Source organism: Capsaspora owczarzaki (assembly GCF_000151315.2).
Source record: "Capsaspora owczarzaki ATCC 30864 unplaced genomic scaffold supercont2.17, whole genome shotgun sequence".
NCBI lineage: Eukaryota > Filasterea > Ministeriida > Capsasporidae > Capsaspora > Capsaspora owczarzaki.
In genome coordinates, this window is record NW_011887308.1 from 216,710 (window position 1) to 238,118 (window position 21,409).

A 21,409-nucleotide genomic window follows, 5' to 3' on the forward strand; every position below is an offset into this window, starting at 1 on the left:
GATTTTGCGTTTTCGCGCGGATTTGGACGCTTTTCGGACGGTTGCGATTGCGCGTTCGGTATCAATCAAGCGACATTGTCTGGTCATTAGTTTAATGATTCGATCCTTGGGACCGCGGAGTCTCACAGCTTGGGAGAAGGGCGAAAGAGATTTGGCGAAAATCGAGCCCTTCGAAGCGAGCTTTTGTGCAAAAGGAAACAAACCATAGTCAGACGACCAAAAGTTTAGATTGATCACGCGTGGAACACAAAACACTGAATTTTCACCAATGAACGCATGTAAATGTTAGACAAAGCACATGCGAGTATACATGAGAGGTGACAGCTGTGTCTTGATGGGCGATTGTCACTTCGCCAGCTCCGACAAATTCGCTCAAATTTACATCTGCTTGGTGTCGTTTCCAATACACGCACGGACATTTATTCACTATTAATTTGACTTGAAACTATATTTTGCATCAATTTGTAGTGGGTTGATTGGTACGGACAAGCAGAACAAAGGAAATCCCGCCATCAATCACGGTCAAGCGAGTCGCCAAAGTTTCAGATCCTCTTGGTCGTTCAAGGCCTGATGCCGGAAGTACGACCATTCCTCCCTTCCTGTATCTGACGAACGAAGACTACTAAATACCGCGCGTGTTTGAAACAAGGCTCGTGCATCGCTAGACTTTGGGTGGACTCCGTCTCGACCGCTTGTTCAAGACAACTGTCATGGGTATTTGGAGTGCGTTCACTCGTCGCTTTGTCTCAGTGAAGTCTCTTGTTTCCCTATCATTACTCTCATCATCAACCCATTACTCGTATTTTTGTCGAACGATCTCTGATCATAACAAGAATTCGCGAAGAGCCGAACAAACCTCCCAAAAAAAGAAGCGCTTTCAGTCGTGGTTTGTTTTTGATCCCAGCTACGGTATTACAAATGCTGTCGTATCAGAGGATGAATTCGAAACAGCGCGAGGTGTATGACATAGTCAAGAATGCCAGTCAATGGTTCAGGTAAGAAAAAGCCGGCAATATGGGAACAGTGTGAATTGTGCTCACGAAATGGAGACAGCCTGCATGAGAGGCAGTATGGCGATGCTGAAGCACAGGCGATTGCAGAAGCGCTGAAAGTGAACAGGCGGCTGACTGAGCTCAAGTAAGGCGTCTCATTTTTATTGATGATATGAGTGGTGGTTTCAACAGATGGCATCGAGAGCTCACTGATGGAGGAGGGGATGGACAGTCTGGGCTGGAATCAGATTGGCGATGCTGGAGCGAAGGCGATTGCTGAGGCACTCAAAGTGAACAGGACGGTGACCGTACTCGGGTAAAGCATCTCAGCTGGACCATGTATATATGTGGCTGATTTCTGCCGAAGAGATTCAGAGTGGCTCACAGATGGATGGGACGAGCAGTTTGAATGAGAACCAGATTGGCGATGCTGGTGCCGAGGTGATTGCTGAGACACTCAAGGTGAACGACAGACTGAGTGTGCTCAGGTGAGTTGAACTTTGCTGCAGAGTTTCAAACGTTGCGTCTTCTCGGTCAAACTTGAGAACTATATCACTGCAAACTCCAGTCTTGATAACAACTTCATTGCCGAACATGGCATCAATCGCTTGAAACAAGTTGGCAACACGGCATGCAACCCTGCGTAAGTTGAAATATCACTTCTTCAGTCACAATCAGTTGGAATGCAGCACTCATGTGTGTTGAATTCTCAAACAGGCTGGAACGTCAACACCCGCCTCCACCTGCTCAACTGCAGTCTCACGCTGCTCACGCGAAGTTCCAGGCCAACGTTTCAACTGAAAGTCCGCAAGTAGCACGTTCTACAGAGAACGTGACTCAGAGACAGCACCAGTGGTATGACAAAGTCAAGAATGCGAGTGAGCGGCTCAAGTAAGGAATCCCCCCCCCCGCCTTAAACACAACCGAGTTTATTGGAAAACGTGTAACATCTCGTGTGTTGACGGAATGGCGCACAGTCTATGTACGAAACAGATTGACGATGCTGGAGCGCAGACGATTGCTGAGACACTCCAACTGAACACGACCGTGAGGAAGCTCGAGTACGTCATGTTACGTTGACTGATGCACATGAGGAACCACAACAAAGGCCATGACGAGTACTCACTGATGGAAGGATGGACAGTTTGAGTAACAATCAGATTGCCGATGCTGGAGCGCAGGCGATTTCCGAAGCACTCAAAGTGAACACAACGATGAACCACATTGAGTAAGTGTGGGTCGTGATTGCAGTGGAGGGCATCCTTGAGTGCTCACTGACGGAGTGGACGCACAGTCTGGGCGGGAATTTAATTGGCGAAGCTGGAGCACAGGCGATTGCTGGGGCACTCAAAGTGAATACGACACCGACCTTTCTCTTGTAAGTCATCTCCCCTTGACGGATGCATGTGAGTGCCGGATTTAGCGGAGAGCATCCAAAGTGCTCACCGATGAAAGAAATGACCAGCTTGAGTGTCAATCAGATCGGCGATACCGGAGCGCAGGCGATTGCCGCATCGCTCAAAGTGAACAAGATGCTGACTACACTCAAGTACGTGTTCTCACTTTGATTGATTTATGAGTGAGTGATCCTGCAGAGGTCATTCAGAGTGCTCACGGATGGAAGGGACGGACAGCTTGCGTGCCACTCAGATCGGCGATACAGGTGCGCAGGCCATCGGTGAGGGACTGAAAGTGAACAAGACACTGACCTCACTCGAGTACGTCATGTCTCTTTGACTGATGTATGTGAGTGGGTGATCTCAGCAGAGTGTATTCAGAGTGCTCACTGGTGAAGGGGATATACAGTCTGAGTTTTAATCGCGTTGGGGATGCTGCTGTGCGGGCAATTGCAGAGGCGCTCAAAGTAAACACGGTCGTGACAGAACTCTAGTAAGACAACACCATCTTATCGATATGACCTCCAGAGAGCATTCATAGCGCTCACTGATGGAGGGGACGGACAGCCTGTACTATAATCAGATTGGCGATGCTGGAGCGCAGGCAATTGCTGAGGCACTCAAAGTCAACAAGACGGTGATGTTTCTCAAGTGAGTTAAACAGCGCTGAAGAGTGCAAATGTTTGTGTTTTTCTCCTCTAACTTGAGAACGATATCACTGCAACGTCAAGACTTGATCGGAACGTCATTTCCGAAACTGGCAGCAATGCTTTGCAACAAGTTGGCAACAAGACATGCAACCTTTCGTAATTTTGACATGCTGGTTCCGCAATCACAGTTGGATGGAGCGCTGCACTGACCTGCATTGGACTGTCATACAGCATTTTGAATCAAAGTACGCCTTCACCTGCTCAACTACAGGAGATGGCTTCTCGCGCCGCTCAAGTCCGTCCAAGCGTTCCAACAACGACAGATCCGCAAGTTGCCCGTTCTGCAGCCGCAGGCGTGCCACACGCTGCTCCAAGTTCCAGCCACGCTCCATCTTCTCCGACGCCTCCTGCCCCTGCCTCCAAACCCCGTGGCAGCGCGAACGCGGGTCCCGCGATACCAACTGACTCCACCGAAGAGATCCGTCAACTGCAAGCTCGCATTGCCCAGCTCGAACTCGAGCGCCAAGCACCACCAATAACCTCTGCTGCACCCATCCTCTCCACCATTCCGCGAGTGTCGTTGCAAGTCCTATCGGAAGCAACGGCGCAGTTTTCAGAGTCCAAGCGCATCGGTGGTGGTGGATTTGGTAGCGTCTACTCTGGTGTGTGGAGCGGTCAGCGAGTTGCTGTCAAACGGTTGGCAGCGGATTCAACTCAAGGTGTCGCGCAGTTTGAGGCTGAGCTCGAAGCCCTCTCGCGTTTCCGTCACCCAAATATCGTCACCATCATGTGCTATGCCCAGGAAGGCAACGAGCGTTGCTTGGTCTTCGAGCTGATGCCAAACGGTTCTGTTCGCGATCGTCTCGATCGCAAGGGTGGCACGCCTGCATTGAGTTGGCAGCAACGCCAAACCATTGCCACAAGTATTGCAAATGCTATGCACTTTGTGCAAACTGCCATTCCGCGCCAGCCGCTGTTCCACTTGGATCTCAAAACGGACAATGTACTTTTGGCCGCTGACTTTCATGCCAAGGTCGCCGACTTTGGTCTGACGCGCTCTATGCCAGCTCAAGTGGATGCTCACAGCTACATTCGTACGCAAACTGTTCAAGGCACACTGCAGTACATTTGCCCACAGTACCACCAGGAAGGCAAGGTCTCCATCAAAACGGATGTGTACTCTTACGGCATGATTCTACTTGAGCTCGTTACTGGACAGCAGCCCAGCCTCGACCTGATGGGTACTGTTCGACGCGAGCTGAAAAAGAGCCGTAAAATTGACGGGGTGCTTGACAAAGCAATTGACTGGAGCCCGCAAGACAAGGACGCGGCTCAAGCCATGGCGGCGGATCTTGCGCCTGATTGTCTCGAACCCACGCGAGTTGATCGACCGTCGTTTGGCGAGATCCTGAGACGATTGTCGGGGGAAGAAGCTGGAGAAAACGAGGAAGAGGCTGTTGCAGGCAGCGATCGAGAGTGCTTGGTCTGCTTCAACGCCCCGACCAATGCCAAATTGATGCCGTGCTGCCACGCATGTGTCTGCGTTGCATGTGCTCAATGGATGATTCAGCGTCAAGACAAGTGCATGATTTGCAGAGTCCTTCCGACCTCCTTTGAAACGGGCACATACAACCAGACTTTTGTTCAGTGAGCCTTTGTGTTGTTTCTTGTTGATGATGATGTTGCTGCAGTATGGGAAATGGAATAGAAATTTCCCAACCGTTCAGACTTGACCCGGAATCTCAGTCTTTCTTTTCGTATTCTGAATAATACTTGAAATTTACAAACCAAGTATTCCAACATAAGTATTCCAACAAACAACAATAACAACGCCCACTGATTTTTTCCAGACACATCTCTGAGAACTCGCGCTGCTGAGACTCGACGAAAATGTCAAACCAGGATGGCAACACGCTGTCCAACTCAGACTTTCGCAAGCTGCTGATGACGCCGCGCACCACGTCGGGTCTCACTTCACGATCAAGCACTACTGCTGCTACTACTACTACTACTACTGCTAAATCAGCGACGACGGGGGCAGCAGGATCGAGCGATGATGGCCCTACGTCCAACCCGTTCATGCCGCCAGCGCCAGTCAAGCCGGGATCAACAGGTGGCCAGACACCCGCGCAGCCGGGACAAACTGGCCGCCACCATCAAAACCCACAGCGGGCGGCGCAGCGGGCTGCGGCTGCTGCTGCCTCCGCGTCGAGCGAGCCAAAGTACCGCGATCGCGCTGAGGAGCGCAGGAAGGGCATCAACCCGGACTTTAAGGCGTCGGAGGCGCTGATGAACAGCTACCAGGCACGGCTGGAGCAGCTCACAGAGTCTGTGCACAACGACGAGGAGCGGCGCAGGCTCGAGATTGAGCAGAGCAAGTTTCTGGGTGGCGATGCAAAGCACACGCATCTCGTGCGAGGTCTCGATTTCGCACTGCTCAAGAAGGAACAAGCAAGCATCGAGCAAGCAAACAGTGGCGTGCTTCATGCCGAAAAGCAAACAAGTGTGGCGGCTGTGGCAGGCGCTACGAGCACGAAATTGGCACCAAAGCAACTGCAGCAACCGCTCCCAACGTCATTCACCGCTACAGCGCCTTCGGCTGTCGCAGATGGCGTGCAGCCAATGGAGCTGAACGAGGGCAACAGCCTTCTCGGTCAGGACGACGACGACCACGACGACGACGACGACGACAAAGCACCGAAATTTCATTCAAAGCTCGCGCGCAACATTCACGAAACCCTCTTTGGCAATTCCCGACCCATGTACAACGACCTGTTCCTGCCTGGCCGAATGGCTTTTGTGTGTGACCTCACCTCGGACTATCTGTCGGGTGATGTCCCAACAAGTGCCATCCGTTCGAAAGCAGACTTGTCCGCATCAACGCTTCAGCTGATGGAGCACAAGGTCGGTAACACTGAAATCATCATCAACAAGCTGGTGCAAATGATGACCGTTCGTCGAGAAGAGCGTGCACTGCAAAAGACCACAACGGCGAGCAAAAAAGAAAAGGGCAGCAAAGCCCACCACTCATCCGCTCCAGAGCCAGCTTTTCCAACGCCCGCGTTTCCCATGCACACTGCCCTGCCAAAAGAAGGCGATAAGGCACCTTCCATCCATGCTCCAGCCGTTTCTCCATCCTTGTCGCGAGCCACGCCCGCAGCAACGGCGACGGCCACTCAAGAAACTGGTACCTCGGCCGACAACGCTGACGATGACATTTTTGCAGACGTCGGCGAATACGTGCCCCGTGTCGCTGAGCCCCATGGCAACGAAGCGACCGTCACCCCTATGGATGTTGACAAACGGCCTGCAAGCTACTTTAGTTCAACAACTTCTGCTGCAATCACAACAACAACCAGCCAGCAGGCGTCTTCTAGCTCGGCGTCCAGTGGTCCCACCGTCAATTCTGAACGTGCCAGCTTGCAAGTCGCATTAGACGCTCTCAAGCCAGAGCTCCAACAAGCAGCGCAGTCCCAAAAGCAGTTTGCGGGAGAGCGCAAGCTCACCATGTCTCTCACCTCCCAAAACGAAGACGAGTATTATCCTCGGCGGTTTCACCGTGTTAAAGAGCTGGATGGAAGCAAAGACGCGCTGGACGGTGATGAAGAAGAGTCCTCCTACGATCGCGTCATGAAAAATATGGCCAATCCAACGCACACGCTGACTCGCTTTGACTTTGACAACGAGGAAGAATGGCTTGCACACACGGGCGAATCTAGGTAGCGTTCATTGAACGATGTCTGTGAGTGGTTTTTGGGGGAGTATTCATTTGTGATTTGCCATTTTTTCCCTTGGATGCCACAGTTCCAAGGCGCCAGATAAAGCCGCCATGGCCAAGGAACTGCGCCAAGCTCGAACCAAGATGGGCAACGATTTCCAGAAAGTCCAGGCCATCATGAAACGCAAGGCCGAGGAGAAGGCCGAAGGGTACGGATTTTTTTGTTGTTTTTGGCTTGTATTTTCTGAGTGTCAAAGTGTCACTCATGGTCTCGCGTGCGCTTTTGATTACAGAGCTTCCAAGAAAATGAAGGACTAGAATGAGATACCGCAATAAAAGTATGCCTTAATATTTCCAACAAAGCAGAACGATCAAACCACAACGCATAAAAACAAAAACCCCATGCGAAAATTAATGCAGACACAAGGCGTCCATGCACTAAACTTGCACTGTAGAGCATCAGAATGCACGTCTACACTGGGGTCTCGGGACGGGCGGCAAGCCCAGCGTCTTCGAGCGACTCGAGCAGCTTGCGCGCCAACTCTTGGACGAGAATGGCAGTGTCATTGCAAAGACGCTTCGCCACGAGGACCAAACCACAGTCGTACACCATCTTGTTTTTGTTTTCAGACCCATTGTACAGGTTGAAAAGCGCCTTGAGCAAGTTGAGACGGACGTTGGCCTTGGGGTGGTTGAGTCGCTCAATGAGAGTCGTGGGCAACTTGGACAGACCAAGAGAGCGGTTGACGGCATTGCTAGACGGCGCGGGCTTGGAAATGGTCAGCTTGGTGAGGGGCTCCATCATGTTGTCAAACGCCGGTGAGCGACACAGCGTGAAGGCGCGCGCAATCTTTTCGATGGCGTCGGGCTTGGACAACAGTGGCTCCACATGCTGGTGGTCGTCATCCTGGAACCTGTGTGAGCAATCAGGAGGTAAAGAGCAGGAGGAAGCGGGCGGTTGGCATCAACATCACCTTTTCTCGCACCGAAAAACCCCAGAAAAAACCCCCCCCCCAACACGTACCAGGTGGCAAGGGCGTCGACGGCATTGACCTGCCAGTAGGGATCACGAAGCAGATCGATAAAGAGGCGAACACCATCGTTTTCCCAGAGAATGGAGCGAGCTTTCTTGCTGGCGTAAGCAATGTCGCAGATGATTTGGAGGGCCACTTGACGCAGCGGGCTGTTGGGAATGGTAATAAAGTACTTGAGTTGAGGTACAATACCAGAAACGGCAGCATGCTCCTGGCGCTCGCGGCTGATGCGGCAAAAGTTGAACAAGCAGCCGAGGACGTGGTTGTGCATTTCCTGGGCAAAACGGCAAACGCAAAAAGAAGAAGGAGCGGAGATCAAGTCAGTCTCTGGGCAGGGCCGATTTGTTGTTGAACAGTCGAGTGCATACCGTGAGGAAGAGACCAGAGCGCAGCTCCAGAATGCGAATGAGCTTCGGGATGACGCCCGCCTCCATCAAGCAGGACAGCGTCTGCGGCTCGTACGTCAGGTTCTTGACCGTCTTGATGAACTTGAGAAGAAGCTCTGGGGGCATGTCGCTGAAAAGAGCAATGAGATCTGCACCGCACGGGAAGATGAGGGGGTGAGACATCCGACAAAAAAAAAAAAAACACCTCAAAGAATGCAAGCACAGCAAAAACTCGAACAACGAACAGCGCCGCACCCTTCAGCAAGTCGACAGCGGCAAGCTCGGCCTTCACCAAGGCGTCGGCATGGGAGAAGAGCAGGAACAGGTCGCCAATGTAGTTGGCGTAGAGCAGCGAATCGGGATCGCTGCGGTCGCGCAGCAGGTTGCGCAACAGAGTAAACATTCGACGCACAAAGCCGCACTTCGTAAGGATGCGAGCAAAGTCGTTTTTGGGAACGGCAGTCTACAAAGAGGAATACGAGTCAGTTTCTAGTGCTCAGAACGAAGAGAGAGAAACACAGCCCCAAGCAAAGCACAACAACCACCAACCTCAATCTCGAACACGGGAAGAATGCTCTCAAAAGCCATCAAAGACAGAGGACGGAACTTGGCAAAATCCGGCTCGATGCACTCGACAAGAACAGGCAAGCCTCGCGAGGCGATAAACATTTGCAGAGTGACGGGAGACTCGGAGTAGCAGACCTCGCGAATGAAGCGCACGGCCTCTGTGCGCACTTCCAAGGCGTACGTGTTGGCAGCGTACTTCATCACGGCTGGCAAGCCGCCAATCAAGCAAAGATTCTCTTGAATCAGAGTGTTGGACTCGACAATCTAGCAGGCGTTATTGTTGAGCGTCTCCGAAGATTTCTCGCAGCAGTACAATTGCCAAAGAGAAACAAGCATCTTACAGTGTTGATCACGCGCAGAACGCTATGAACGACAGTAATTTGACGAGCCGCTTCGAGCATTTCAAAGATGGGGACAACTCCGTGGTTGGCAATGAGCTCGAGCTTTTGGTCGGGATTCTCCAAGAACAAGGTAATCTGCACATTTTCGGGTGTGACGACGCAAGTGCAGTACAAATATGAGCAACTCTTCCTTCTGCAAATCAAAACCACAAAACCAATTCGCCCCCCCCCTCCTCCTTTTCCGATTCGTACCAGCGTTTCACACGAAGCAAGAACAGTGGCTTCAGGCTGCGGAGTGCGGAAGCCCGAGATAAGACCGAGAATCTCAGTGCTGATGCGAGCATGCTTGTCCCGGCCAATGGCCTCCTCTTCATCGTACTCTTCAAACTCGTCCTCGACATCGGCGAACGGATCGTCGTCGTCGCCCTCGCTTTCTTCGGCGGCAACGTTCCAGGTGTCCATGCGGTTGTTGGAGCGCAGCTTGAGTGGGGTGTCACCGCTAGCATCAAAGCCAGCGTCGTCGTCGTCGGCCTGGCCGGACGATGACTGGGGACGGGAGCCCATGGTCGGCGGACGCACCTTGAGCGAATGGTTGCCAGCGTTGGCCTTGAGCGAGCCAATGGCACCGCCGCTGCCAATGAGGGTCGAGGAGCCGGATGTGGGACTCGAGCCGCTGATTTTGCCGACAAGCTTGGGATGGCCGCCAGTGCTGCCGGTGCGAGAGTGACCAAACGGTTTGCCCGGAGAGGTCTTGCTCGGGGAGGTGCTAGCAGCGGCCGATGTGGCTGTGGCCTTGAGCCTGGGGCCGCTCAAGTCGGAAAAGTCAGCATCCGACTCCTTTTCCGCATAGCGGCTCAGCCCAGACGGATCGGGCGCAGGAGCACCGCTACCGGCAGCCGCAGCAGCGTCCTTCTGATACTGGAGGGTCTCGGGCGAGATCATGCGCAGCTGGTTGGGGGCGCTGTTGGAGGGATTCTTAATCTTGGAGAAGACGTCATCGTCCACGTCAAAATCGTTGAACGAATCGTCCGAGTCGCGGTACTTGGCCAGCACAGAGGAGACGCCGCCCAGTGCGCGCGGCAAAGCTGCAGCAGCCGGGTTGTTGGCCGCAGCAAAGATCGGGGTGGCGTTGGTCGAGGTGGCCGGTGTGATGATGGAGGTGCGCACAACCACCACTTCGTCGTCGTCCTCGTCCTTGTCAACAAACGCCGAGAGGTCCTTGACGGCGGGGTTGTTGACGGAGCGGGCCTTGGCAGCACTTTGCGCAGCCGAGCCACCAGATGAGGGCTTTGATGCAGCAGCAGCAGCAGCAGGCGCGGCCGTGCTGGTTGGTGCGGGCGCAGAGCCAGAAGAAGTGCGGCCCTTGGCGATGGGCAAGGCACCGCCAGGAGGGAGCTTAAAGTCACTCTCCCAGTCATCGCCATCGTACTTGGCATCGTTGGAGGGTTTCCGGGTTGTCACGTGCGCAGTGTTGAGCGGAGGAGTAGCGCTCTTGGCAGTCGAGGCAGCGGCGCTCGCGGCGAGCGCTCGGGGCAGCTGCTTGACATTGAGCACCTTGATGGTGGATGCTGTTTTGCTCCCAACGTTGATATCACCCTCAAAGTCCTCGTCCCAGTTGTCACCACCAATTCCGCGAGGCAGGGGACTGCCGTCAGGGCCAGCGATGATGGTGGGCGAGTTGCTATAGACAGAGCCGATGCTGGCGTCGGGCGAGTTGACCCCGCTCAAATCAATCGACTGCAGTCCACGTGGTACGGGCGTGGACGCCTGGGCCGACGCAGCGGCCTGCCGAGCAGAAATGGCACTGACTGGACGCTCCTTGCTCAAGCGGGCCTTTTCAGCAACCACTTGGGCGGTCATGTCCGCGGCAGAGTCAAACATGCTGCGCGCAGCTCCGAGCCAGTTTTGATTGTTGTCGCTGGTGGCAGTAGCCGGTTCTTGCGAGGGCTTGGAGGAAGGGCGAGACGAAGGAATGGCAGAGAACGGACGCGCCTTGCCTTCGCCGCCGCGTTGCTTGTCCCCATCCGCAGCCGTGGCAGCAGCCGTGCTGATGTACGCATCCATCTTGCCAATGCTGCGCTCGCGGCGAACTTTGCTCTGCTTGCGGCGGCCCTCTGCAGCAGCGGCAGCGTTCGCAGCGTTGGCCGACGACGGAGAGCGCGCTACATTCGATCGCGACGTGTTAAAGTTCTTGATGGTGGTCAAAGCCGTGTCCCACTTGTCCTCGGAGGTTACAGACGCCTGCGATGCAGAACTAGGAGCCCGCTTGACCTGGTTCTTTTTCACGGTCGCCAGCCACGGGTGACGCAGAAGTTTTTTGGCCGAAATGCGAAGGTTGGGGTCTTTTTGGAAGCACTGAATGAAAAAGTCACGCAGCGCCTGACCACGAGAGAAGGGAGGCAAGAGAGGAGGAGAGGAAGAAGAAAGAAAAGGAATAAAAGAAACCGAGCGTTAAACGATAAATCCAGAAAATAAAACACCGCGCTTCGAGCAAAATGCATAAAAAGCATCCTCGTTGACTACTTACACCAGAGACACCCTCGGGAAGTGGCGGGTGGTCGTCCTGCACGATGCGGAACATGGCCGGAAGGGGATCAAGTTCGAAATAGGGCGGATTGCCGCTAACGAGTTCAATAACGGTGCTTCCAACACTCCTGCAAGCACAGAGGCAAGAGCGACAACGTAAAGGCAAGGTGAACAGTGAGAGAGAGGGTCATTCCACGCCCAAAGCATCAAAGCATTTGGAAGAGAGCATTTTGCACTCACCAAATATCAGACGCTGTTGTAGGTCCACTCATGTCGATAATCTCGGGAGCCATCCAGTACGGAGTACCAACAACATCCACCTTTTCATTGTCCACGAGCGTCGTCGCGACACCGAAATCGGCAAGTTTGACATGGCCGTCCTTGGTTGTGAGAATGTTTGCACCCTTAATGTCACGATGAATGACACCTGTGAGGTGAGCACGACACGCATCCAATGGTAGACCAATCAGCATTTTCTACTACGGCCGACCCACTTTCCAAAAACGCAGTCAGCGAGCAAACCTTGTTCGTGCAAAAAGTTCAAGCCCTCCAACACTTGAGCAATGTACACGCTCGTCAGCGTCTCTGGGATTTGACCAAACTTTTTGCATATGCTCTGCAGCGATCCATTCTCGATATATCTGGCAAAGGAAAAGGTCGAGGGGGCGGGGGGGGGAAGAGAGAGAGAGAGACAAGCAAGAGCCGAGCAAGAGACCAAGGTCAGCGGCAAAGGTCCCACAGGACAAATAAAGACCCCTCGCAGCAGTAAAAAAATCAGCACATACTCAAGAACAATGTAGAGGAAGCCGTCCTTGCTGAGACACGAAATGTACTTGACAATGTTAGGGTGTTTGAGTTTCTTGAGCAGGTCAATTTCACCCTACGAGGCAGAGGACCCCACACACACACACACAAAAAAAAAAAAAAAAAAAGAACACGTTAGATGTGTACAATGCTGTTGTTGTGACCATTGAGGACTGATATGCTCCGACATAGACATGGGAGAGGTCGAGGTCGAGGTCGAGGGTCTCGCTGGGTCGGTTCAGCCAAACTCCAACGGCCGCGCGTCTCTCCCGCCGTCTCGACCTGGTTCGCTCCGCGCTTGCTTACCATGATGACGCCTTGCTTCGAGACCTCCATGTTGCCAACCTTGACCTTCTTGATGGCGACCGTGGTGCCGTCGTTCTCGTTGATGGCCTTGTACACTGCGCCAAAGCCGCCCTTGCCGATAATCCCGCCCATCATCTGCACACACACACACACACACACACATAGGAAAGAGGTTGCAATTGTGATTTACACAACATCAACAACATCATCACCAAACGAAAAAAAAAAAACCCAATGCAAAAGCACCAAAAGTCAGTGAGTTTCAAATTTTATAAAAAATCAAATAAAAAATCAAATAAAATCAAAAATCAAAAATCCAATGCAAATCCAATGGTAATAAATGGTTTTTTTTTTTTTTTTTTTTTTTGCTTTTCATTCTGGTCTGCTTACATAGGGACCGAGCTTCTCGGGCTTCGGGAGCTTCTCCATGGTTGCGGAGCAGTCCCGAGGGCAGGCAAATCACAGAACTGAAGCAAACAGCAGGAGCAACGAGCAGCAGCAGCAGCAGCAGCAGCAGCAGCAGCAGAGGAAGGGAACGAAAGGAACGAAAGAAAAAAAAAAAAAAAAAAAAGAGAAATGAAAAAAAAAAAATCCCAGTTTTGTATGAATTTACCATTGAATCCAAACATCAACAACCATTGTGTACAACAGCAGAAAACTAGTAACATTTATTTCGTCTCAGACATTACATCTGCATTGCACTGGTGCCAACTCCAGGCCGCTTGACTTTGGAGAAGGACGCCATGGTGGAAAAGTACCCGCTGGCAGAGTCTGGAGCACGGCGTTCGGCAGCGTTCGGGTTGACAATCTCAATGCCCTTGCCAGAGGTGAAGGCGACGGTGGCCGTGCCGGAGACGGCAGGCGCTGCTGATGCTGCTGCTGATGCTTGACCCACACCTGCACCGTGGGCAAGCGCGGTCATGTTTCCGGCGAGCAGACGCTCCCGTTGGACCTCCTTTTGCAGCTTCTTTGAGAGGGTGATGCGAGACTTGTTGTCGACCATGGCCACGCGAATCTTGCCGTTGGAGGCGTTGCCAGCAATACCAAGATCGTAGCCGAGATCCATCTGGTTCTGGTGCTCGGCCGCAACTCCGAACGAGACGCGGTTGGCTTGCTTGCGCAGCTCGGTTGGGGCGACGCGCTCTTTGGCCTTGCGAACACGGGCTCCTCCACGCTTGTTCTTTCGGCCTTCCTTGGGCGCCGGAAGCGGCTTCGGAAGGCGCGGCGGCGGCGGCTCTTCGCGCTTTTCTACCTTGGCCTCAATCTCGTCCATGATTTTGCGGCCAATGCTGGCGTCAGTCGATTGGTGGAAGGCATCAACGCGCGCGACGAGCGCCACTTTGGCGGCCAGCACGCGCATGGTGTGCTTGCGAAACTCGGGCTGTGTTCGTTGCACAATGTCGCTCTGGTAGATGACACCGGCATGCGGCGCGGTGGGTGCCTCGCTGACACCAGTCGCAATATCGAGCTTCTTTTGGCCGAGAATCTGCAGATTGCAGGCCGGGATTTTGGACAGCGCCGTGAGACCGCCAGCCAGTGCCAACAGCTTGGCCGCAACCGAAGTGCCCAGCAAGACGGACAGGTTGGGGGCAATAAATGTCATTCGACCCTCGACAAACGAAATGATGTCTCGTTTGGCAACATCCAGCGCCACAGCCACCTCCGACGCCTCCACGACGCGCGAAAGTTCGAGTTCAGACAGAGGCTGGCCTGACTGCGTTGACGAGCCCATGACGACAACCATGGCTGTGGCTGCGGCCAAAAAGCTGGCGAGATTGGCGTCCTTGGCCGAGGCCACATTGTTTTTGAGCACCAGCACAGTCCGCATGTAATCCACCGGATTGACGACCAGTGTTTCGAGCTCTGGGAACCGCACGGCATAGGCGTCTCGCACGAGCTTGTGAATGACACGAATCTCGGTATCAATCTCGACTATGAGCGCGTTGCCTCGGACGACGAGCTGGTACTCTGGGTTGGACTCGATGTTAACTTCCTGCGCAGCACCACCCGACGACGCCGACGACGACGACGACAACGACGATGCAGATCCAATGTCCGACAGCGGCGCTGCGGCTGCCTGGCGCACGGCAGCGACCACTGCTTGGAAGTCGGGCGAGTAGTACAATGGAGCGGACTGCTGCACTGTGCCCGTCTTGAGCGACCCGGTCAGCGCGCTGGTCCCTGCTACAGTTCCAGATGCGCCCGCCAGCGAGTAGGACGACCCGTCACCTGCAGTGCCCGAGGACCGTCCCAGCAACGACGACGACGCCGCCGACGACGATCCGGCAACGTTCTGGTCGTCCGCGCCGTAGTCGTCTGCGCCATAGTCGTCTGCGCCAGTGCCAGTCGCAGATGCGCCGTGCGTGTACATGCCGTGGTGCAGGTTGTTGATGGACGCGCCGCCCGCGACCGCCGCATCGATGGCGGCAGAGTCGTCCTGGAAGTCGGCAAACAGCTCGGAAGCCAAACTCATGTCTGAGATATCTGCGACTCTGAGAGCAAGGAACAATAATAATAAAAATAAAAGACTGGGTTTTATCAATGCAAACGACTTGGAAACGGCGTCTGTATTGCACAAATCATCAGCTGGAAATATCAGATCGGTCGTAGATTGTGTTTTTGTTTCGCTTTACACTTCTCAAGCACAACATCGTCCGGTTTTTTTTTCCATCATGCAACGACTCCAGCACTGTTGAAGGAAGACACTAAGGCATGGCCATGGCGGACGGATGGCTAAGCTTGAGATACATCCCGGTCACTTGGTGCACGGCAAAGGACGTGGCTTCTAGCGCCGTCTGCGCTTCGTGGGGGCACACGGTGGTGAAGACGCGATGCTGATGCAGCCATGCCAAGTGGGCAAGATGATGGACATGCTCGGGCAGCTCGGTTGGGTCGATACTCTGTTCCAAACAAAGCACGCAAAAGTTAAGCACCAAAATGGGATCACGCCAAAGTCCATCACACACTCTTACCCGACGACGAGAGCGAGGTGGGAGCAAATCGGACACAACAGCTTGTACATGGGCATCGCTGTCTTCATCAACACCGGTGCAGATGCCAGAGAAGCTACGAAGCGACGCCCGAGTGCTGCTGTAGTGCGCATCGTCGTCGTCCAATCGATGGGCAATCGCGAGATCATCGAGAGACAAGTACTTGAGCGATGTAAAGGGCAGCTTTGCTGCTTGTGCCAATGCGGCCTGTGCTGTCAAGCCGAACGGGTTTTTCTGCAATCAAGGGAAAAAAAAAAAACAAACAAAAGACAGCGACACGTCAGTCAAAGCGCACTCGGACAAACTGGAGCACACACATTGGACGCAGTCGCGCAAAGAGAGCATTACCTTGACGGTGCTCTTGGCACGTTTTCGTCGCGCTTTCGCTTCCGGTGCAACGTGGTCATCGCTATTTTTCAAGTCAAGAACAAAGAACCGTTTAAATCAGTCAGCACAAGCCACAATCAAAAGCCAGAAATCGAGCCCCAAAAGCTTCAAACCTTTCATCAATCGCTTCCAGCATGTCGGGATGTGACTCTGGGTCCGAGTCGCTGTCTGTGTCAAAGTGCACAGGATTCTGTAGTTTTTTTTTTTTTTTTTTTTTTTAGTTTTTTCAAATGCAAGTGAGTGAGTCTCGCAACCTCTACAAAACAAAAGACAAACAACCCGCTCACCCTTTGCACCAAAGAATCGCTGGCATAGGACACAGTGTCGGACAAATCATGATCTTCGGTTGCAGCAGAGGTGCTCGAGGTCGGGGCTTGTGGAGCAGAGCCGTCGTCATGCATCATCTCGGCAAGTTCGGTCGCGTATTGCTCCAACAGCCCGCGCAAGATGATGCGTGAAGCCGACGCTTTGCTGGTGAGGAAGGGATGCTGTCGTTGCCAAACCAGATCGCAAAAAAGTGAACTACCAGAACCATAGTTTGAAACAATAGCCAGAGCAAGAACGGCAAGCACTTGCCTTGGCAAGGTCTGTCGAAGTAGGGCGCGCGTCTTCTTCGCGCACGAGGCATGCAGCAACAAAGTCATTAAAGTTCGAGGACCTGTGCAATGACGCAAACAAAAGCACAAATCAATGCAGGGGCGTTCGCACACGCACTCGACTGTCTCGCTCAACTCATGCATGAATGGTTCAGCGTACCATCGCTTGGCATCCTTGAGGGTTGGAGGAGCAGCGCGCGGAATCTCCATCATCACCTTCAGCGGGTGAAGCTCATGTCGTGGCGGGAACATTTCAGCTTGCGCAATTGCCGTAATTCCAATTGCCCAGATATCAATCTACCGTGCAAAGGTGCAGACCACCACAGCGTGAGTTACGCTATGTTTTCTGTTGGGCTCCAAAATCGGATGTCTAGAAGAAAAACAACGCACCTTGGGTCCGTAGCTGTTTGTAATGAGCATCTCGGGCGAGAGATAATGAGGCAGTCCCACAAACGACTTGAGGCGCTGGCTGGAGTGCTGCAGCTCGCGACTCACATCAAATTTGGCTGTCAGGTTGGAGGTCAGGTTGGAGGTGGAGGGTGAGAGATTCAGAATTTTGCGAGGAATGAGATGCCGGAACAATCCCTGTTTACCGAGCTTGACGGACGCGTCCAGTCCAAGCAGCACTGAATCCAGCGTAATGTTGCGATGCACCACTCCAGCAGCATGCAGGAATCGGACGCCCTGCGAAATTTGTGTTGAAAAGTGACATGAGAAAAAAGATGATGGCTCAAATTTGCACCCTGAATCTCAATTTCGAAAACGTTACCTTGAGCACCTCTGCAGACACATACGCAATGGCTTCTTCCGGAAGACCCTTGGCGATCTGCACAATGTTCTGCAGCTGCCCAGCCGAGCAGTACTCTGTTGTAATCTGCCATGCATTTTTCCATGCAGTATTTCAAATTTGGTCGGGAATTGGGTGAGAATTTTGGTTCCCTCTCTTCCCTCATTCAAAACCGCCCCCGCGCCGTTCATCACCGCCCATTCTCCATATAACGTTTGCTCGGTGTATCGCATGCAAATCGAGGGCATGCACTTTCTAGCTCAATGTTGCTTGCTTGCCGACTTTGACGCTCGTTCGCTCGCGGTTTTGCATTCTTTGTGGGTGGTGGTTTTCGTTTGTTCGAGACGCCGCCACGCTTACCCAGAGCTCGCGCTTGTCTCGGAAGATGCCCATGAAGCGCTCAATGTTTGGGTGGTCGACGAGGCCGTTGGCGTCGGCAAGTCGGCTGTACAGTGCGCGGACGCTCTGTGCCCGCAGCGTCGCTTCGTCCTCTTCAATCCCGTCGAACGAGATGACCTCGGCAGTGAGCACGTCGGATGTGGTGCGGCTCGTCGCTTTGAACAGCGGGCCCCAGTCGGTCTCCCCAAACTGGCCGTGGAGGTCAAACAGCTGCCGTGCTGGAGTTGAAGCGCTCGACATTCTACAACTCAAAAATGCGAAAATGACTGAAAGACTGAATGAATGAAATCAAAAGGTACGAGGAGATCGACACGTCCATCAAGTAAGCATGTAAGAATGCTCCGACAGTGATTCGATTGATTTTTTTTGGGGCGAGGTACACAAAGACCGAGAGATTGGGAGAGTGTGGTTTCCATTCGTTGGTGAATATTCATTCTGTCGATGGAGCGCTCGTTGACTTTCAGGGAAATGCAAGATCTAGCTCGTGTAGATTGGAAACAAGGAGTACATAGGGAGCGTGCATCGAGAGTAGACTGGACAGAGTAGAATGAGCTCGATTAAACATACACAATGTACAAAAAGAAAATGGAACAAATACGAGAGGCGCATGTGCTTTGGTTCTAGGTATCGTTTAACTTGATTTGGATGCCTGCCAAATGTGGAACTATGCGAGACCAGCCAGCACACACAACGGAATTCCCCCCCCCCCCAAAAAAACCAACCAAACCCGCCCCAAACAAACAAACAAAAAGGGCGTCAGTCTTAACACCCACAAAAGCAAAACCACCCCCCCCTTTCATCACTCAACAACAGCCAGGACTCACCAGTTCGGAGGCGGTGGAAATGGGACGATCGTCAGAGCTTGTGTCGTCGGAGTGATCGGAATGATCGGATTGGAAAAACGAGCTCACAGAGGGCGGCGAGGCTTGTATGGAGAGTGACTGTGCTGGTGAAGACGGTGGTTGTGGCTGTGGCGACTGCGCTCGGTGTGGTGATTGGAAGCCAGTCGGTGAGGTGGCGGACGAGCGCGTGTCTGGCGTCGAGTTTGGACTAAGCGGCACCAACTCCCTGTAGTATAGATTGGCCCGATTATTGCTGCTCCCGCCATCTGCGGAGCTCTTGGTGACTGTCACGGCTCGCTGGTCGTTTTCATGTCGGGTGACGGTAATGCGTTGCATGTCAAACTCTTGCGTAAGTCGGGTCTTGTCCGCCTTGACTGGATCGATGGCATTCATAATCAGGTTTTTCGTTACAATGTGCGACACATTGTTCGACTCGATAAGCTGCGGTGGAGCGTGCAGCTCGAGCGAGGTGAAGAAGCGAGCGACAAAAAGCTTGTCATTGCTGCTCGAGTGTGATGAGCGCGTCGCAGGCCGCTCGTCCACCGATGACCGGGTCTCGCCGTCGTCGCCTTGCTGTGAAAGCAGCGCGGTGGAGTCTGGGGGTGACACACGCGTAGCGGTCGAAGCAGAGGCTGATTGGGCGCGGGGCAAAACGACGGAATCTCCTCCAACTGGGGTATCTAGCTTCCCAGGATGAATGAGAGATGTGGGTGCCGACCCAGACGAAGACTTGAACACGCGCACAGAGGAGGCTTCGTTGGCTGACGCAGCCAGGGCCGGAGAGGGAGTTGAAGCGGCCGCTGGTGGCGGAGCTGCTTGCCGGATGGCTTTGGGGAGCTGCTGTTCGGTCGAGAATTTGCGCTGGGACGGAGTGGTCACAGGAGGCAGAATCGAAACAGGACTAGTTGCTACTGGCAAACTTGCCACCGGTGCTGAGGTTGGCGACAATGCTGGGGTGGTGGTCTGGCGAGCAACAGGAGGCAGCACCGGGGTTGATTGCTGCTGTTGCTCCAAGGACGGGGCCGAGATGGGCGGAGGGCTGGCTGCAGTCACGGCCACTGGTGGTTGATAATGCTGGGTACTGGGAGGCGGTGAGGTGGGAGCTGCCGTTGCTCCCGCGGTTGGCGATGATGTAGTTGGTTGTGCAACTGCGGCTGCAGCCAGAGTTGGAGCAACTGGAATTGGAGCGACTGGAATTGGAGTAACTGGAGCAACTGGAGCAACTGGAGCCGAGACAACTGGAGCAACAGGAGCCGAAGCTACTGGAACCGGAGGCGCGGCAGGTAATCGCTTTGCAATTGGAAGGATCACCTTGGCGGCGGGCTCCTCAGGCTTTCTAGTTGGCTCTACTTGCCTCACTGGTACTTGCTCGGGTTCTGGTGCTGTCGATTGGAATGCCGTTGCCGTCTTGAGCTCCTCTGGCTGCATCGTGGCCATGACGTTAATAAATTCATCGAGGATGTCGCCGAGGACATTGCTTTGCAGCTGTTCCAGCTCGAGCAACGCATCGTCCATCGCTTGTCCGGGTGTTGTGGATGGTGGTACTACTGCTGCTGTTACATGCGTGGATGCAGCTGAAGAAGGAGGAACTCGACTGGATTGCGGGGGTGCTGCTTCCGCAGACGTGCTCGAGTTGGACGAAACCGTGTCATTCCTCGTCTTTGTACCAATCGTCTGATGAGCGACCTCGATAGGCGCAGGAGTAGGGACCGTAGCAGCTGTAGTAGTTACTCGAGGAGTAGTAGTTGTCGTACTTGGGATGGCATTGGCGCTGGCGGGATTGCTAACCGCAGCAGCATAACCAGCGGTCGTCCCTGCGTCCGATTCCCGCGTCGTGCGCGTGCTCTTGGCAGTGTGCTCCATCAGACTTATGAGCAACGATGCAAGCAGCAGCTCGATGCGTGTCTCCCGCAGCAGTGCGCGAATGTCCCGTGCCTTGTCGGCCAGCCAATCTGACACGGTACTTGTCTCACGCTCGTCTATCAAAAGTCAAAATCAAAATCAAAAAAAAAAAAAAAAAAAAAAAAAACCATTGAGAAATCCATACAAACGAAAAAAAAAAAGAAAAAAAAAACCACCGAAAAATTTTGTTCGTGGTTTTTCTCAAAGATTGGCAGCTTTTTTTCGTTTGCTTTTGAGTGGTTGCTGAGCTCTCATTGCGAGCGTAGTGATGGACTTGCAAAGTTGGGTGGTTGCTTTGCCGCTCATCCCACGGAGGCAGCGAGGCGGAGACACGTTGGAGAGAGGTGAGATGATTGATTCTGAACCAACTCGCTGCAAAACCACTGCGGATTGTCCAACTCCGACTCGCCGAGCTGCACGTTGACATGAAGCCAAAAACAACCCCAAGCAAACACCATCTCAAGCGACAGAGATCACGACAGACTGGGAAAAAACAAAGCTCGAACGAGAAGAGAGCAGAAAAACAAAACCCCCAATCGTACCGCCGCCTGGAAGTAGCCGCGCGCGTGAGGCGAGCGTGAGGAAGGCGAGCTCAATGTCAGCAGCGAGATGGCTGGGCTGGGTGCGCGAGATGCCGCCCGTCGACGCGATGGCTGCGGGCATCAGGAACATGGGCGACACGGCCTCAAGAAAGTGCCGCCCGACAGACACGACCGCGGCGGCGCCATCGTCCACCGCAGAGCCGCCGATGCTGCTGCTCATTGAGAGAAAATGACTCAAGATAA

General features: G+C 53.5%; 6 protein-coding genes across 6 annotated transcripts; 2 read left to right on the forward strand and 4 right to left on the reverse strand.

Moving 5' to 3' along the window:
• The first annotated feature begins 882 nt into the window (after positions 1–882).
• Positions 883–4,820, forward strand: CAOG_09154 (hypothetical protein). The gene is made up of 15 exons (XM_011272565.1): positions 883–995; positions 1,054–1,137; positions 1,225–1,308; positions 1,397–1,480; positions 1,561–1,635; positions 1,710–1,883; positions 1,970–2,053; positions 2,137–2,220; positions 2,287–2,370; positions 2,458–2,541; positions 2,627–2,710; positions 2,799–2,882; positions 2,957–3,040; positions 3,121–3,195; positions 3,271–4,820. The coding sequence occupies exons 1-15, from the start codon at positions 919–921 to the stop codon at positions 4,688–4,690; spliced, it is 2,661 nt and encodes an 886-aa protein (XP_011270867.1). The 5' UTR covers positions 883–918; the 3' UTR covers positions 4,691–4,820.
• Positions 4,801–7,103, forward strand: CAOG_09155 (hypothetical protein). The gene is made up of 3 exons (XM_011272566.1): positions 4,801–6,758; positions 6,844–6,966; positions 7,051–7,103. Exons 1-3 carry the CDS (start codon positions 4,930–4,932, stop codon positions 7,073–7,075), a joined length of 1,977 nt encoding a protein of 658 aa, XP_011270868.1. The 5' UTR covers positions 4,801–4,929; the 3' UTR covers positions 7,076–7,103.
• CAOG_08033 (serine/threonine-protein kinase ppk11) lies at positions 7,083–13,250 on the reverse strand. Its single transcript, XM_004342585.2, has 13 exons — positions 13,112–13,250; positions 12,722–12,856; positions 12,397–12,491; positions 12,134–12,252; positions 11,852–12,038; positions 11,613–11,739; positions 9,338–11,464; positions 9,086–9,220; positions 8,727–9,008; positions 8,433–8,640; positions 8,160–8,326; positions 7,782–8,065; positions 7,083–7,671 (listed from the first exon to the last, which is right to left on the reverse strand). Exons 1-13 carry the CDS (start codon positions 13,148–13,150, stop codon positions 7,230–7,232), a joined length of 4,347 nt encoding a protein of 1,448 aa, XP_004342634.1. The 5' UTR covers positions 13,151–13,250; the 3' UTR covers positions 7,083–7,229.
• A 122-nt stretch (positions 13,251–13,372) lies between these two features.
• CAOG_08034 (hypothetical protein) lies at positions 13,373–15,235 on the reverse strand. The gene has a single exon (XM_004342586.2). The coding sequence runs from the start codon at positions 15,192–15,194 to the stop codon at positions 13,407–13,409; it is 1,788 nt and encodes a 595-aa protein (XP_004342635.1). The 5' UTR covers positions 15,195–15,235; the 3' UTR covers positions 13,373–13,406.
• Positions 15,236–15,270: 35 nt separating this feature from the next.
• CAOG_08035 (mitogen-activated protein kinase kinase kinase kinase) lies at positions 15,271–18,147 on the reverse strand. Its single transcript, XM_004342587.2, has 11 exons — positions 17,842–18,147; positions 17,464–17,568; positions 17,288–17,378; positions 17,085–17,200; positions 16,855–16,991; positions 16,675–16,756; positions 16,386–16,586; positions 16,212–16,288; positions 16,060–16,120; positions 15,694–15,945; positions 15,271–15,621 (listed from the first exon to the last, which is right to left on the reverse strand). Exons 1-11 carry the CDS (start codon positions 18,118–18,120, stop codon positions 15,427–15,429), a joined length of 1,596 nt encoding a protein of 531 aa, XP_004342636.2. The 5' UTR covers positions 18,121–18,147; the 3' UTR covers positions 15,271–15,426.
• A 238-nt stretch (positions 18,148–18,385) lies between these two features.
• On the reverse strand, positions 18,386–21,405 carry CAOG_08036 (hypothetical protein). Its single transcript, XM_004342588.2, has 3 exons — positions 21,167–21,405; positions 18,705–20,701; positions 18,386–18,544 (listed from the first exon to the last, which is right to left on the reverse strand). Exons 1-3 carry the CDS (start codon positions 21,384–21,386, stop codon positions 18,512–18,514), a joined length of 2,250 nt encoding a protein of 749 aa, XP_004342637.1. The 5' UTR covers positions 21,387–21,405; the 3' UTR covers positions 18,386–18,511.
• Between the last annotated feature and the right edge of the window lie 4 nt (positions 21,406–21,409).